The sequence below is a fragment of the Podarcis cretensis genome (genome assembly GCF_951804945.1).
Source record: "Podarcis cretensis genome assembly, chromosome: 17".
Lineage (NCBI taxonomy): Eukaryota > Metazoa > Chordata > Lepidosauria > Squamata > Lacertidae > Podarcis > Podarcis cretensis.
This window is the reverse complement of record NC_137187.1, coordinates 31,997,116-32,014,985: the sequence shown is the minus strand read 5'-3', so window position 1 is coordinate 32,014,985 and position 17,870 is coordinate 31,997,116. Positions and strand designations below refer to the sequence as shown.

At 42.1% G+C, this 17,870-nt stretch overlaps 1 protein-coding gene across 8 annotated transcripts in view; it reads left to right on the top strand.

Moving 5' to 3' along the window:
* DNM2 (dynamin 2) overlaps positions 1-17,870 on the top strand; it is a 60,229-nt gene that overhangs the window by 22,236 nt on the left and 20,123 nt on the right. For 4 of the 8 annotated variants that reach the window (XM_079959310.1, XM_079959314.1, XM_079959313.1 and 1 more), the window contains exons 8-13: positions 582-717; positions 2,479-2,546; positions 3,708-3,846; positions 7,205-7,291; positions 7,610-7,680; positions 12,247-12,310. In XM_079959310.1, the coding sequence (XP_079815436.1) occupies positions 582-717; positions 2,479-2,546; positions 3,708-3,846; positions 7,205-7,291; positions 7,610-7,680; positions 12,247-12,310 (565 nt within the window). Of the gene's footprint in view, positions 1-581; positions 718-2,478; positions 2,547-3,707; positions 3,847-6,148; positions 6,288-7,204; positions 7,292-7,609; positions 7,681-12,246; positions 12,311-12,963; positions 12,976-17,870 lie in introns of all 8 variants that reach the window. The other 4 variants (XM_079959308.1, XM_079959312.1, XM_079959309.1 and 1 more) reach the window with 4 other exon arrangements.

Genomic DNA, 17,870 nt, shown 5'->3' with positions numbered 1-17,870 from the left:
TATAATGGATTATATTATGATCAAATCTATTGTTTTTCAGCCTAATTGCATGTTTTGATTTTTCTAAGCAGTTTTCAGATGTCAGCGTAAAAAGTTTTATTGTTGTGATAATGATAGCGTAGTGTGTGCCGAAGTAGTGTACCAAATAAAGTCATCTCCTACTACAGTCATACCTCGGGTTAAAGTTGCTTCAGGTTGAGTGTTTTCAGGTTGCGCTCCGTGACAACGCGTTACTTCTGAGTTTCGCTGCGCAAGTGCAGACGCTCAAAATGACGTCATGCGCAGAAGCGGCGAATCACGACCCGCACACACGCAGACTTGGTTGCGTTCTCTTCAGGATGCGAACGCGGCTCCGGAAAGAATCCCGTTCGCACCCAGAGATACCACAGTATGTGTTTTTTGAAAGCTTCCTGGCAAAGAATTAGATTTCATACGTTCATGCCAAAAGAAGTTGATCTAGTAAAAAGTGTTACCTTTCACTCTACATTCCTGATTGGCTGATAATGGCTTCTGCTCACTCAACAGACTGTGGCATTATATAAACTTATATATAAATTTGGTTTTAATTTATATCTGCATAGGATGGTACAGCAGTTTGCTGTGGACTTTGAGAAGCGGATTGAAGGCTCTGGGGACCAAGTAGACACATTAGAACTATCAGGCGGAGCCCGAATAAACCGCATCTTCCACGAAAGGTTCCCTTTCGAACTTGTCAAGGTAAAAGACATGGGATTTTATGTCCTGGGGTGATTTGCGAGCTGCTGTTGGAGGACATTCCTGATAGGGACAATGCCCCCTACTGGAAGGATCAGTCAGGTTCCTCTTAAGCCTTCTGCCACCTCTCCTGGGGGAAGAGTCATCCCCTCTCTTGAGACTGACTGATTGCTCTTGGTGACAGTTGGACCTTTCTTTTCTCTGAAAAAAGTATTCTCATCTATAGCCTTTTTAATGTTTACTTTGTGCCAGTTTGTGAGTTTGGTGATTAAGTATGGTGTTTATGCAGGCTATAGCTGTGCATATGAGAGTACTTCTGTATTTTCAACCCACTGTTGACAATCAGTAAGACACATTTCCCCCTCTTAGCAGTGTTCTGTTGCTTGCTAGGAAAGAGCAAAGTCACAAGTGTCTGCTTTGGGCTGATGATCCAGACCCCTTTGGAAGATCTTATCTAATCACCCAAAGTTAAAGAGGCACAATTGGGGTCCCATCCCATAGAAGTAGTTTTATCCTTCAAGAACAATATGGAAGAAGGCCATGCATCATGCACCTGCAGACCTAATTTCATTCAAGTGTAGGACACATAATGGGGCTTACTGAACATGTCTTTATGGCAAAAGGCAGTCCTTAAGGTTAAAATCTCTTAACTTTGCACTCAAATTTGTTAGCTGACCACTTGGTACTGACCTTGAGGTGTACTAAGGCAAACAAATGCCCTCTTCTCCATTCTCAATGTTTTAAAAGATAACAAGAGGCAAGTTTAGTTTTACTTACATAGCCTGTTGACCTGCTCCTGGCCAGAGTGTTATTTCCAAAGCACATCCAACAGAAAAAAGGGAAGATTTCAGCTATTACTTTATATTGTTGAGTATCTGCTATGATGTGTTGATTTTTGTTATTATATTATGTTGCTTTGTGTATTTGTGGGCTGGTGCCCACAACACCTGGAGCGTACCAGCCTGAAGGCTGTTGTAGTGTGTTACAGCTCTATTACCAGCTCTGATGTCAGCACATTTCTGCTGAAAACCTGATGCTTTAGTTGGCATCTTAGTCGGCATCCAAAACTTTCAAAGCAATACAATGTGAACAACAAAATAAAACAGCACAAAATACAGTTCAAGTTTCACAGTGAAAACTGCCATTACAAACAGGAGAGGGTTTCAAGAACTGTTGCTTAGCTGCTGTGGTGCTGGCCGTCAATATTGTTGTGTGTTAAATGGCCTTGTCTTGCCTGTAGGTTTGAGGTTTGGAGAACAGTTGACTACTCCCTGTAGTAGGAAAAATGTAGCAAGAGACACTAGCAGGAATAGCAATCTTAAGGTTAAAAAACAGTTAAGTTCCTGGGAAAGTTAAGTACCCTGCCCACCCACCCCATCAGTCGGCAGAGTGTTCTGTTTACCAGTGAGTAGTCAATTGACAGTTCACACAGATGTCAGTTTTGTCCCAGGGTGAAATTCAGGGGCTCTACTTGCACTAGACCAAGACAGAGCTTGCCCTTGGGGTTGAATCACAGGGGATGCATGATCCAGAATGCACTCCTTGTATTGAGGAGAATGGTCTTTGGCAAGTGTGCTGTTCTTGGCTACTATATAATTTGTATCCTGGATCTTTGCATAAGTTCTCTCTAAGGTGTTTGGTAAGTATGGCTTCTCTAAGGAGCAAGCATCTGAAGAAGAAAGGAGGCCCCTCTTTGTGATCAACCAGCAATTTTGTTTCACCCGTTTCTACCAGCTTTAGCATTGGGGGCTTTTTGTCTTCTAGATGGAGTTTGATGAGAAGGATTTGAGACGAGAAATCAGCTATGCAATCAAAAACATCCATGGTGTAAGGCAAGTATAGGAACAGTAGCTGATTCAATGCAGCACAGTGTTATCTTGTTCTCCACTGATAAACTGTATGTAATGATAACTATCTGGGATGCTAAGGCAAGCTGGTATTTGGTCTGAGATGCCTTCTACTGATGGTGGTTCCCGTTCTGCCCAAGTCAAAACGAAGAATGTCACCGAGAAGATGAAAGGAAACAGAATGATGACCACCCTGTCACTGTGCCTGGTACTTTACCAAGCCTAAAGGGAGGACCCTTCCTCTGCTTGGAGGAATTTGAGTGAGAGGCAATGAAAGAGAAAGTCCAGGGCTATACATCCATTTGCAAATACTTCTAGCACAGCTCATCTGTCAGACAAAACAGCACAGCATTTCTGATTGGTGGCTTTTTCTTCCCCTCTCCTCCAGTTTCAGCACCCTTTGTTTCATTTTGTTTATAAATGCAGCAATGGGAGACAAACTTGAACTCTTGTTAGGACCAAAGGCTTTTAATGCCCATATGAAATGGGCTCAGGATAGGATGTATAGGCCAGGAGTTTCTGTAGTTCTGTTGAGGAATGAACAGTTCCATTTAGACACTATCCTTTTGGGGCAATAGCACTCAAGATCCATTGCTTCAAGTGTAATCAACTTCTGTTTATCTCCTTCTCCTTCCCCCTCCCACTATCCTTTATCTGTAATGTCTTTGCCCTGGCCAGCTTTTATTCTATCCTTTTTCTTGTCAAGGCCCTTGGTTTCTTAATTATTATCTGGGGTGTGTGTGTTATTTTCCCTAAAACCCATATCCTCACGATTTCCTTTCTTGCCTATCTGCCTCCTGTCTCATATTTTATCTAGAATACAAAGCTTCTTAGAAAGAAGAAACCCTCTGTAAACACGTACAGTTTAGAATTCAGTTTGCAAAACTGTCTTTCTGTAGCAAAGACTAGAGTTCATTCCCCTCTTTTGTCTTATCAACATTTTTTTCATTTTCTGATGCCCTTATTCTACCTTTTGAACTTTATTATTTAAATGGGAGAGGGCTGGATGCAGTGGAAGGTTTTAATAGTTGCGGGAGGGAATTGTGTTCTAGAATGTTGACAGTCTTTAAACATGTTCTCTTCCCCCTCCTTGTTTTTCTTCTCTGCCATGTCTTGCCTTCCTTTCTCCTGCGTGTGGATGACTAGGACGGGGCTGTTCACACCAGACTTGGCATTTGAGGCCATTGTGAAAAAACAGTTGGTGAAGCTGAAAGAGCCTTGTCTGAAATGTGTCGACCTGGTTATTCAGGAGTTAATCAATACATTTAGACAGTGTACCAGTAAGGTATTGAACTAGCTGGAGGCAGCCTAGCCCTTACTGAGTGGGCTGGGAAAACCTGCCAAAACTGCACTGTTCTAATCTGCTCAACTTGCCTAACACAACCTCCAGGAAGAGCTACAAGCATCTTCTAAAATCCTAATTGGCTGGTGTTAAGATGGGATTGGGGTTTACTCTGCAGGGGAGACTATCAAGTTTCATAGGCTTTTACAGAAATGTTAAACTGTCTTACAACATGGTCCAGATTGCAGTCTTGAAATTGTGGCTCACTGCAAGCAGGATTGGTCTGTGCTTTAAGCTTCTCCTGCTTTTATCCTCTGCCTGCAAATAGAAGCTGCTGTTAGCTCTCTGGAGGTTGGCTAGGTCTGTGGGTAGATTCTTCTTGGATCTTGGCCCTTCTCTAAGTGCATGGCTTCTTGATCTGCCATTTAAACCGCTCCCTCAGGTTTTTTGCAAAGTCATGGCTGTTAGAAGGTCATGCTGCTGTTTGGGCAAATTAGCTTCAAATGAACTGATTGGCATAATGAACCATTTCCAGTCTAAAGGCCATCTCTTGGGAATTCATTTCACTGTTTCAGTGTGGTTGTCCCATCTACATGCATATTGAAAAACTGACCTGTCAAAGAGCTAGCTTCTCCCCTGCTTAATTTGCTGAAATCGACAGCAGGGTGTACAAACTGAGGCTCCAGGATCATGCTGCCTAATTGTGTGCCCTCTGGACAAGAACTTTGATCTTCAGCAGAGTAGCGAAAGTGCTGCTCTTAAGAGCGGTTTACATTGCTTGCTTGTTACAGTGGTGTATGCTGTAGGACTCCGGGTCCATTTCTGACAAAGGAGTTGTGTGCTTTTGTTGTTATGTGAAGAAGCCAGCACTTGCTCTCCAAGGTCCTTCAAATCCCGACTATCCTGATGCAGCAGAATCTGCATCTGTCTTCTGGCCCACAAGGTATCTGAGTAGAGTTTGGGCAGCTTTCTTGAATTCAGATTCCAAAGGATTTTGTACAGGAGTCATTCCCCAAAGAAGTGCTCCTAGTCTGAACAGCAACTGATGAAGCTGGGGGCAGGGAAGTGGCAGAACTGTGAAATGGAGCAATTTTGGACACCATCATGAGAGGATTGACTCTAAATCCAGGTTTTTCAAGACCTGAGGGTCACTTGCCAGGGGAAATACCATTCCTTGCAGGTGAAATGAGCCAGTGAATCAGAAATGAAAGGTTAAATGCTGATTGCTGGGGCAGGCCTCATTCTTATGGATATGACCAGTCTTTGTTGACTGTACCACTTCAGATGATGGAATGCTCCTTATTACAGAACATTTTCCCCTTATAGAGAAGTAGCATGTTAGAGAGAAGGGTGCTAGGCTTTCAGTTTTCCTGACACATTAGTAGAGATACTGTTTTTATGTATGGAGGAACATTGATTCATGTGAGCCCCATTCCTAGTATTCCCATTCCAGGCACAAGTTGACTACAACAGTCACAGTGTGGAAGAAGTGTGCATGCACACGAAAGCTCATACCAAGAACTAACTTAGTTGGTCTTTAAGGTGCTACTGGAAGGAATTTTTTTATTTTGTTATCACCAAATACTGTAAGTATACAGCTCTTCTCCCTCCTTCCATCTGCTAACAGATGCCTGCCAAGTACTGTTTTGGAACATGGAAGACTCTAGTGCAATGGTAGTCAACCTTTTTGCCAAGTTTGCCACAAATGGGATCACTCCAGTTGTGTTCTGTCGTTCTGTAGCCCCCCAAACCCATGCCTGAGAGAATTTTGATTGTAGTCAAACATGGTGGCGAGCAGGCTGCAGAGTAGCACTAGAGGTGGGCAGGGCATACCTGACTTGACACAGCCTGACCCTGAGGCCTTTCTGCCTCACTTTAGGAGTGCAACAAATTACTTGCGGCATCCTTGCCATAGATTAGCCATTCATACTCTAGAATCAAACGGGGCACAGTAAGAAGCAAGCATGACCTGTTTTTTCAGTTTTGGGGAGCCGTTTAAAAAAACAGGTTTTTATCCACTTTGCCAAGCACACTCGTACTGCAAGGGGCAGGCAGGACATAGTCCCTTTGCAGAAATACTTGAAGCTAATTTGAAGCCTGCTGAGCAGCTCAGCTCCTGGAAGGGAGTAGTTCCTTGTCAAGAGTTTGGCAATGCAAGAAGGATCTTCCTGAGGAAGTGCTGCTGCTTTTTCCTTTGCACATTACTAACCTTTTGAATCTCTTTCTCCCCTCTCTGTCACTTTTTTTATTTTCCTGCTTTTCTTCGGAATCTCTCCTTTCTGTTCGCGCTTTCTGCATGGTGCAGGACGGGGCTCTTCACACCTGACATGGCTTTTGAAGCTATAGTGAAAAAACAGATTATAAAGCTCAAAGAGCCCAGTTTGAAGTGTGTTGATCTGGTGGTCTCAGAGCTGGCCATGGTCATTAAAAAGTGTGCAGAGAAGGTAATGAGTCTCTACTCTTTTATTTCCCCTCCCCATCTCCCTGTCACCTGGAATATGGCTACTTGCGGTGCCCAGCTAAAAGGAAGTTTGAATGCTTTCAGTGAAGGCAGTCTGTGCCTGAACAGAGCCAGAGCCACAGCAGCTGCCATTCTTTTTTCTTTATTTGAATACTGCTTTTATGTTTCAAGAAATCTCAAAGCAGTTTACATCTCAGTAGAAATCACTTAATTGTATAAAAATATAAAAAATATTAATAATTGGGGGGGGGCAGCTGCATCCTATATGAGGAATGTCCATCAGACTGTTGAATTGTCCAGTTTGGCTTCACAGCAGGGCCCTACAGAGACATTGCACTGGTGTTGCTTGGACCGTAGCAGCTGTAGTCGAACATGCTTTGAAAAGTGGCTAAATCTCAGGAGCACTTCCTGTAATACAAGGCTACGATTTTCAGCTGCTCTGTGCCAAAAGAAGCTTGTTTCAGCGCTGAAGCATGAAAAGAGCTCTGGCATTTATCTGTTCTAAGAATATATTGGTAATATGTAATCACCACCTTCCACAGTGACTTGTGGGTAGGCCTATCATTTAATCAAAAAGAAAGCAGCTCTCATTCTTTTTCCTGTGGCACTAAGAAGCCAGTCTCATGTGTTCCTTCTGCTAAACTCCACAGAGGTCTTGGGCTGTTTCCCAGACAAAAGCCATGGGGAGCATAGGGTGCACATCAAACACCCAGAAAAACGTTTTGTATCCTTATTGAACTGGCAAAAGAAAACCCACCCCAAATCCCTCTTGTGCTTTAGACCTGTCCCAGTGGTAAAATTGAGAAATAGCCCAGCCTCTTCTCTTCTGCTCTCTATATGTGTGTCTATAATTGATGCTTAAGACTGCAGTGATCTGATATCTTCTCCGCTTGTCCTCAGCTTGGTTCTTACCCTAGGCTTCGAGAAGAAACAGAGAGAATTGTTACGACATACATCAGAGAACGAGAAGGGAAAACTAAGGACCAGGTGAGCAGGTTTTTTGTTTACTCACCAAATAACCTCTGGGCTGACTGAGAATAGCAGAATCAGAATCTACAATGACTTTCTCAACTGACAATCACAGCAAAGTGAACCCCTTCTTTGCTCAGCTTTCTCAGGGTTTCCATTGAGCTAGAATTGCTTGTTATAGCAGTGCAGAAAGTACTGAGCTCTTGTGTGGCTATGCATAAGAAGATAATCAAGGCAAGGTCCTTTTCACAGGCTTCAGTGTGCAGAAGAGTAGACTAAATGGGCTCTTTCTCATGATGTTGTCATGCAGCTGAGCTGGTTTTGTCTTCTCTCCAGATTCTCCTGCTGATTGACATAGAGCTGTCCTACATCAACACTAACCACGAAGACTTCATTGGATTTGCCAAGTGAGTATCTGCTACCAAATAAACACCCAGAGATGCTTGGCTCGCATGTCACAGTAAACTGCAGTTAAATGTTTAACTATGGTCTAATGTGAATGGGCAGTGTGGAGTTACATACTATTCTAAGTCGCCGCTCAATGAATAGCAAGCCAATGCTTGTAGTTTGTTCCTAGCATTGAGTCGAGAAGAAGCAAAGCAGCATGCGTTAGTACACTGCTCATTCATTGAAATTCATAGTTAACTAGAGTTGCCCCCACCCCTTAAGCAGGGGTTCTGTTCTGAGTCCCCACGTGCGTAAGAGAAAATCGTGTAACTGGGGAGCACCCTCTAAACACCCTTCAGGCTCCCTCTCTGCTGCTCTCTCTCCTATCCTTATGAAAATTACTATATCCCAAAACATCCACAACTAGAATTGAAGCTGTGGGCCTGGCTGGAGGATGTGCGGGGAATTGCCTGCTTCTGTGCTACCACTCGCACCAGCTGTTAGGCAGGGAAGCTGAGCAGCGTAAACAAAGTCCTGCTGTGCCTCCAATCTCTTTGGGGCTTCCTCTGCTCTCACTGACTTTGGGCTCCAGGGACGGTCTCCTCATGAGCCAAGAGGATTCTCCAGCTCCCGCCAGGGTTTGAATTAAATTATTTATTTTCCGGTGTAGTTGCATGTAAATCTGTTGTTGGGGGGGGGGCACTCCTGTATTAATTGTGGTTTAACACTGCATGTGAATCAGGCCACTGAGAAACATTATATGGCCCAAATAGTACTGCTGACGTAGGAAATGAGGAGAATTTTTTTTGGCCAAGCAGAAGAGAGCATCTTGTGATTGGATGACTGCCTGGTAGTACAGATTTCATGACTTGGGTTAACCGAAATCAAATAACTAGAAGCTGAAACTAGTCATGAACTTTAATCTCAAATGCTTGATGTAAAGGTAACAATGAGTGAGATATGTGTGTGAGAGAGAGGGACAAAACTTATTTTTGGCTTTCCTTTGTGACCTATCCTATTTTCGGAGCAAGCAACTTGGGTGCTTTTTTTAAAAAAAAAGCCAGTTAAATGAAAACAATTATTAGATCTTTATCACTTACAATGACTTTAACCTGCCCTATCACAAATACATTTCTAACTAGCAAAAGCCAGCCAAAATAGGAAGGTCTTACGCCACTTCAGAAATACTATTTGGCAAGTCTCCCAGGAAAGTGCGCAATGCAGCCTATGGGGATGCCTCTGTGTATTGAGTAGCCTGACGTTCTGCACTAATAATATTAAGGGTAACCTCATGTGAGCTATTGTAAATTGTGTTGGGACATAGGAAAGGAGAATTGCTTGTAGGCATGTAGGGCTCCAGGGCTTTGTAGGATAAAAACACTTTGCATGGTGCTCTGAGGGACATAGGGAGTTATGGAAGATGATGGAGGACTGATGTATTGTTTTCAGGGTGCCTGCCATCACTGCTGTGATGAAGTTTGAAGTAAGCAATTGCAGTCCCTTGGTATAGCACGTTACAGTAATCTTATCTTAGGCTTTCAAATTCAAAAATAATGGTTACAGAATCTAAATATGGCAAAAGGGAATGCATATTTTTTCCCCATGTGGAAAGCATGCTTGACTTAGAAGTACAATCTGAACTTCAACATGCAGCAGCCAATTCAGACGCCCCTTGGGTTCTGGTGATTACTTTTTAAAAAATTTCATCTTGTCACCTCTGATGCATACAGGTCTTTAGATAAAGGACTCAAGGGTGGGTACCCTTCAACACTGATGACAGTATATATCAATTGTCTGCAGTTACCCTGACTTTCCCCGGTACTATTTTTATCCAGCTGTTGCACACCCTTTCTAGTTAGCTTTCTGCTTCTGCTTTTTTCCATTAGATCTTACTTGTTTCTTCATGGCTTGCCTCATTGTACATTTACATTTGGTTCCCTGAGTCTGTGCCTCCTTTTCCTCTGTGATTGGACAGACACTTCCAGTTTTTAAAGGAAGTGTCTTGCTTTTTCTAGCCTCCTTGACTCTTTAGACATGTTGGCATCTAGTTTTGACAGGTTTATGTGCTTTCTAACATATGGGATGTTTGGATTGATCCTGTTTAAAGCAATTATAAACTCCAGCTTCCCAAAGAATCGGACCTTCCTAGTGATACATTTTATTCTTTTAAATTCTCATTCATAACTTTCCCACTAGTTGAGAACGTAAGTGTGTTGATAGCATTACGTCTAATAAATGAATCATCCCAAATCAAAATGCCAGTAACCATTGTGAACATTACTTTACAACCATTTTGTTGTCAAATGAGCCTCACCAACTAGGGAAATGACCAAAATGTTCCTGCAGATTATATCACCTGCAGGTGATTAGTAGTCTCTCCCTATAGTTCTACTTGTCTTGGAGGTGGCAATGTTTCTTAAAAAGCTATTTTGGTGGTCATGAACTTACTGCTTACCTAAATCCTAGGATCCAGTATCCTTTGACTGTTTCCCAGTGCCATTCTTCTAGCTGACTCCTGATTTCTTTATAGTGGTCTGTCTATACATCTTTCTATTCACAGCCTTCATAACAAAATAGCACATACCGTTCACAAATTATTTATACCTTTAATGAAGTACTTGTAAATGATCAGATCTTCCATGAGTGACTCCCAAGAAATATCCTAGGGTTACACAAATTATGGCTACATTTATGTGGGATGGCATTTAATTTCTTCAGTGTGGTGTCCTTGTGCCTTAGGGTTATAATTTCCTACACCATTACAGGAACAGCCATCATGGGATTGAGACCTTTCCCCCTGTATCCCTAGAAATCTCCACTAGGTGCCTTTGTCAGTCTTTTCCTGTTCCTCAAGCTCACCACTGTAGTTCTAGCTGCTAAAAAACCTGCTTGTTTTTAAGATTCAGAAGCTTATTTTGGTGTGCACACCCACAGCCTCTGCACAGAATGGACACTTCTATATATGATGCTTAGTGCAAAAATTAGGACAACCTGTACTCACTTGCCAGCTTTCAAGCAGGTGTATTAAACACATTTGTAACATTAATATGAGTGTAAGATAAAATACTACTTTTTCTCTTTTCGCATAAAACCTTTGATAAGTTCATTTTATAAATGTAATATATGAAGTACCCCTGATTTTTTTTTGTAGGGGCCTGTAAGCAGAATTTTCAGGACATCAAGACCAAATGATCCCAGTAGGAGGTCCCTGAACCCTTACCACTTATTTCCCTTTTATTTTGTAATGCTGTTCCTAGAACTTTTGTTATTGGATGACTTAGAAACACCCTAAATGCATTTTAAGAAATGCTGTTTGGCATCAGCCCAGCAAGCAACTCAGGCATAGTGTCCTGTTCACATACTCCTTCCATTCCCCATCTCTCTCTCTCTCCCTCTCGTGTAATTTGTGTGTAGTCTGTTTATGTATCCTTTCACACTTAATTTACAGTTCCTTCTTTTTCCTTCATCTCATGTTTCTCTCTCTCTTTGACTCACTTTGCTCTTCCCTCTGGATGCCTCAAACCTCTCCCAAATCTCCCCAGCTGTTACACTGAGCAGCGCATGGTGGCTGGGTGCGTATCTGCCTGTGAGAGTTTATCCTTACTAGGTCTAGAGTGTAGCTTGCCTAACCCTTTGGAGAACTTGTTGAAGGGGCTTTATGAAGACTGTGGTCAGTGGAGACGTGTTCCCATAAATCTGCTCTCCAATGGCAAGTGCCCCTCACCCTCTGGCAAGCAGAGTGGCCGGTAGTGTGTAGGTCCTCTCACTTGAAATTTCATTTGTGCTGCAGATTAGACAAAGTAAGCAACAGCAGGAATTTCTTTTGAGAAGAAATTCAAAAGAGTGGAAGAGATTATTTCCTTTTTCTGGGTGGCACAATCCAGAAATAGCCTTTCCCTTTCCTAAGCCTTTTGCATGTCTGAGTCAACTAGGGAGGAGAGAGAGGCATAGTGGTAAGCATAGTAATGGTTGGCTAGTAAGATATATCAACATGAGTGGCTAGCCTTGGGACACATAGTAAATGTGCATGTTCTGTGTACATGTGCATGTAACTGGTAGGAGGCAAGCTGCATCCAGCCAGCAGAGGACCTCAGAATTATTCCACTAATTAGTTGTGAAAATTGACAATCCTGCAAGACAGTCTAACATCCCATTGATTGAAACACTAGGGTGTTCTCTCCATATGCTACAAGGCAGGTTCTTTCAAGAAAAGATTCACTGGGGCCTGTAGTAGGCAGTGTCTTCCGCTTCCTCCCTAAAGTCTTTTGCCTCTGTAGTGTGTAGTCACAGGTTCAAGCCCCTGTCTCCCTTGGGTTTAGATCTGAAGTGGGATGTTTCAGAACCGCTGTGAATGTATAGAGTGTCTTTATGGTGGAAAAATCTGTCGTATGGCATGTATCACTTCAGCTCCATTGCTGGTGAACTTTCTCCTTTGAGGGTTGGCATTTCCTTATCTGCATCTCTAATTTTGCTTGACTTGAACAGGAATGAATGTGTTGGTGATTCTGTGTATCTAACATGCAAGTTTACCTTTTTTCCCACACCCAGTAGGCATGTTTAATGTAAAACCATCTCTTTTCTTGCAGTGCACAGCAAAGGAGCACCCAAGCAAATAAGAAAAGAGCAATCCCAAATCAGGTACTGATGCATGTCTCCTTCCTTTAGGCAAGTAGAACATAGTGTCAGCATACTAAGTCCAGCCTGTTGGGCACACTGTGTAGTTGCGCAGAGTTGAACAGGCTTGTGAACATGGCATAGTTTTATAAGAAGAAGTGCCACCCTTGCCTTATGTCATTTGAAGACAGAAAATGACTTGGAGCTGGTCACAAGGTGCAGAAAGTACAGTGCCTCCACCAAAATAAATCATTTATCCTTCAGTTGTGACCACAAATCTATGCCAATATGAACACAAGTAGAAGAGAGAAACTTCAAGGCAGAAGAATGAAACGATAAAGGAACATTTTCAGTCTTGAGTCCCTTTTGTTTCTGAGCAGCAAGACTTGAGCAAAGGACTGGAAACAAAATTGGTGCATAAAGTTAGTCTCTATATAATGTATCTGCGTATGTTAATTCTTGTTTGGAAAGACTGTAATGGAACATTAACACTGAACAATTATAATTAATTGCATGTAACTTTTTTCTTTTACTGTTTTTTTCTGCTTTCCCCTTTTTCCAACCATTTTTGTGCTTCCTGCTTCTCCCTTCCCCTTCTACTCTCATTATTTGATTTTCTTCACTGTTCTGTCCCCTCATCCTGCTTTTCCTTATTTTACCTGCACCACTAATTTTGCCAACCTGTAAAGGGTGAGATACTGGTAAGTACCTGTATAATGTGCTAGTGACTGATATGTAAAATTTGGTGATGGAGACTTCCTTGCCCAGCAAAAGTAAAGGTCCCCAAGTTGTGTAACCTCTTTGCCTCAAACAAAGTGCACTTAATTGTACAGAAAAGCAAGCAACTTCAAATGGCATTCCAGGAGATCCAGGCATGGGAACCATCTTTCTAAATTTAGTTGCTACTGTTGAATTCTTGGACTTACCAAGTGGGCAATGAATGAAACTGTAAGTAGAAAAGGTAGCTTTCTGAACCCTTCATTTTAGCCTGAGGGGGTTTGATTTTAGTTCCAACCCTCCTTGGATCAGAAATTAGGTGAGACATCGTCCTTATTTAATATCCCATCTTCATGCCTTTTCTTCAAGCTGACATATACAGATGAAGGGAGATCCACTAAGCTGGAGTCCAGTGACACTCAAGCAACTGAGACTTGTGAGTCTTAGCTATAAAAGTAAGCTTGAGGCTGCCAGACTTGGGTATGACACCCACCATACCAACAGAGCGCAATGGAAGGATAAAGGTGCCAGTGAACCTTGACTGGTAACTGCAGCATTCTGAGCTTCTGCTCTGTCTGCTAGCATTCCTGGTTATTTTCTCCCTTGAGACCTTGTGTTCTTCCTACCTGGTGAGACTCAAGTGGCCAGCATCATTTATTGTACCATGTTCTACATCCATACACTCATCTTGGTCGGCAATTGTCACAAACGTATTCCATGTTAGTTTTCATCTTGATGTGTTCATATCTCCATCTAAAATCTCAGCTGCTGCTGCCTTCTCTATGATTATTGAGGCACAGAGAGATTTGTTTGCCCTATCATTACTACGTGGCCCTTTCCCTTGTCTGGTGAGACCAGTGTTGCTCTATGCTTTTCCTTTAAGTGCACTAGATTCTAAGAAATGTGGGTGGATCGGTTGCTCCATGATTAAACGAACTGATACAGCCCTTTGAACTCATAGTCCCTGAAGGATGTGTTGTGGATGGGAATCTTGGAGTTGGAAATCAAATGGTTACATTGCTTACTCTACAAGAAAATGGAATCGCCAGAAACTTTTGGATGTAAGTGAGAAGAACAATTCTTAATAAAACAGATGCAGAGGTGCTCCTCCTCTCATTCTGTCCTGGAAATAATTTTCACATGTACTTGGTACAAGAATATTGCACTATATACTATTGTACATATGTGACACATATGCTAGCTTTGATGCATATGTGTTAACTTTGCTCAGATTGGAGGTGTGGGAGGTTCCTATTCAAGTGCTATTTCTACTGGGCAAGGAATCTCCTCTCAATTCCATATTCTGATCCAGTGGAGTAGAATGCTGAGAGAGTTTAAAATCAGTGGCATAGCATTCCCCTGGAATCCCAGGCATCCTGTCAGTTCTCATCATTATATCCTGTGTTTCAAAGAGTCTGAAAGTGCTGACGCATCCATTTTCATGATATCCTAAGGATAACTGCAGACCTCAGAGCAGTATTCTCAAATAGTTTGCTGAAAGTAATTAGAGGTTCATATGAACTCAAATCAACCTTCCATGGAGAATGCTGCCCATGTGATTGCATGAGCTACAGTTTCTGACCAGGAAGCAACCTGTGAACAGTAACTCATTCTAGATGGGCTCCTTTGAAGGCAGTTAATTCTTACTCTTACACTCCAAATTTTAATTTGGCAAACCTAGCAAGAGTTTGAGAAACACTGCCATAATACCCCCTGAGGGTCTGCATATTTGCCATGTCTCCAATTCCAATGCAATCCCTCGTCTTCAATTCCCAATCTTCAATCCTTGGCTTTGAAAATGTGGTTTGTGCTTCAGTAAGAGGAAGGTGGAGATCTGACTGGCTGGGCTGTGTTTGATTTTACTAAAAGTAGTAGGTGAAACTTACTTTTCAGGCAACACTTTGGATCGAACTCATCCTCCTGTGTTTGAGAGGCAGTTTGGAGCTTTAAATGAACATTATGTTCTTCTTTCCTCAGCTTCTTGCAGGCCTGTCTGGGTGGTGGTGGTAAAATAGCAGGCTAAAGAATAAGGAGATTGATTCCAGGAATATTTTTTTTGGTCCATACTGCCCAAAACTTGCCCTGCTGCACACTTTTTGCCCCCAACTTATCCTCTAACTCAACATAGCTCTTTAAAAACACCAATTTAGACAAGTCTCTTTTCTTAAGTTCGCAGCAGAATTGGCTTCCCTTGGGCTGATGCCCCGTGACTGGGCTCCTCAAACTCAGTTACAGCCCTGTGTGTCTTTTTCGGGCTCTTTGTTTTCTTCTTCCACATCTGTCTCAAGGTCTCCTTCTCTTCTGCCTTCTGGCCATTCTTTGCCTCCATTCTTTTAAAAGCTAATTGTATTTAAAATGTGACTGACTTCTGATCCTGAATCTTTTTAATTAAGAGAAATGCTTCACAGAGAGGAAATCTGACCTGACTCCCTTTCCTATGTCTGGATTTGACAACACCTTCCATTCCTCTGCCAAGTTAATTTGAATTAAAATATAGTTTGCAACAGCCCATGCCCACCAGTGCTCCGCTCCTTCTGTGTGTCTGCCACCTTGGTATTTATGTTAGCAAGAAGCTGAGCAGGTCTGAAAAGATGAGGATGCCTGGTTGATATGTATTTCTTTGCCCTCATGCTTTTTCAGTGCTGGTTTTGAAAGCTTAAGCACAGGCCAAGCCAAATTCTCTGTCCCTTTCCAGAGCTGCTCAGCAATCCTGCCTCTAACATCTGTAGCTTTCGTATCTAACAGTTGAATCATCACCATTAGGTTTGCTCTCTTTCTCCAAAGTATACTTTAGCCTGGCTATATTTAAATGATTTAACATATAGACTACTTCCTTTCCTATCTGCTCATTACTAATATTTATGGTGGTACTAACTTGGGTAGAAAACGTTTTACATGTTTTGCTGTTTTCCTTTCCTTCTGAAAGGAAAAGTATAGTTCAGACATAAAAACGAATAAATGACAGAGCAGAGTGTATTTGTTGCTGTGTCTTTCCTCCAAAGGCCCACACAGGAGGTGGGGTGTTGATCAGGTATCCTAAAGAGATACTTTTCATCCTAGCAGAGAGAAAAAGTAAAACTCATTTGTGTTGGGTTTAAATTAAAGCAGTTTGTTGGACTATCTACCGTGCTCAAGGTTATTGCAGGCTTGGTGAGTCTTGCAGGATATTCTCAGCAGCCCATCAACCACCATAAAAAATCTACATAAAAAGTTAAGAGCGGTTCTGTCCAGTTACTTGGCTGTAAATGATCATTCTTTGCTTAAATGTACACAGCTACTCAGATGTTCAAAGCATAGTTCTGAGGGCAAGTGGTTCATCCTTAATACTTTGCAAGCCCTATGAAGTGAATTGATCCTGGCCATTCTTAGTGAACAGAGGTGTAGAAACTTAGGGCTGAACAGGGGGCTAGATCCCGGACCTAGGACTGGCTCGCCAATTGCTTTGCTGGCTTTTATTCCAGTAAATTTATAATGAGCTCAATGACTTGGCACCAACATATTCAGTGGAAGGGCTAAAATCCTTCCAGCATTGGGGATTTGATTGTTGGGCAGATTTTGGGATGCCTCACAGGCAACGCTGGGTGTTGCTTTTGGCTTGTGCCAGGCAATTAGAATTCCTAGCGTGGCATGGTGGCTAGACTAGTACATTCCAATGTGGAAGTACTCACTCAAGTTAACACAACTGTTTAAAATATGGTACTCTTTGGGCAAGTATTGACTTAATCAGTTTGCAAGATACTTTTATTCTGAGCTCTTCAGAGCAGTGGTTTTCAGACTTCCTTTCTCCAGGGCATCCTTTCTACATCATTTGTCTGAGGAGATCCAGTGTGCTATGGAAGATTCTAGGGTACATACTAGGCAAGGGTGGGCTTGTGGGATCTACTCTTATTTTTTTACTGAAACCCAGTAGTCTGCCAATCAGAGCTCAGATTCAGAGTAGCAGCTAGTGAGCTGTTGGAGTTTGATACATAATAGTGACTCAGTGGGTGAAGCAAATTGTCTACTACACCCTGTGAGTCATTCACTGGGACAGCTTGCATTGTCTGCCTCTGAGTTACAACAGATCAGGGGTTCTGACACACTAATACTGTCCTAGCAGAGCTGCACAAAGACTTATTTAAAAGCAACCAGTTAATACATGTATGTTGTATTATTATTTATTTGATTTCTTACATCCCCTTCCCTTTAAGGTCCCAGTGCAGATCACAGCAATGTAAAAATATAGTATTAAAGCCAGTTAAAACAGCTCTAGGTAAAAGAACACAGAGGCTGAGAGAGATTTCCAGCCATGCCAATGATACTTTTACTTGCAGTTTTGCTTACTATAATTGTTGTTGTTGATGATGATGATTATATTAAAATGCTGGGTGGTTTCCAACAAATGAAAACACAGTAAGTCATCAAACATTAAAAACTTTCCTATACATGGCTGCCTTCAGATGTCTTCTAAAAGTTTGTTGTTTATTATAGTGAAAACTACTGGAAATCAGAAAACTGCTGATGTACCGTAAATGGTTCAGATCTACTAGTAGACACCTAGCTATGTGTTTGCACAGAGATCATAGGCCTATTAGGTTTCCTTGTTGCTATTGAAGCATGCTTTGTCTGGCTGTCCATTGCAGGAAAGACTGGAAGTGATGGGCAAGCTGCCTTTCAAAGTAGTTTGTCTACCACTGTTCATCACTTTTCATCAGGGAAAGCTTCTGAAAAACTCCAGAACTCCCTGCAACACTAAAAGAAAACCACTACTTTAGAGAGAGGATAGGATGCAAATGTAACTAAATAACATAAACATTTTTTGTTGTTGTCCAATTGGAAAAGCCAAGCCTTGGAGCTTCCTTCAGGATAAAGGAATGTCGTCATCCTAGAGCCAAATGTC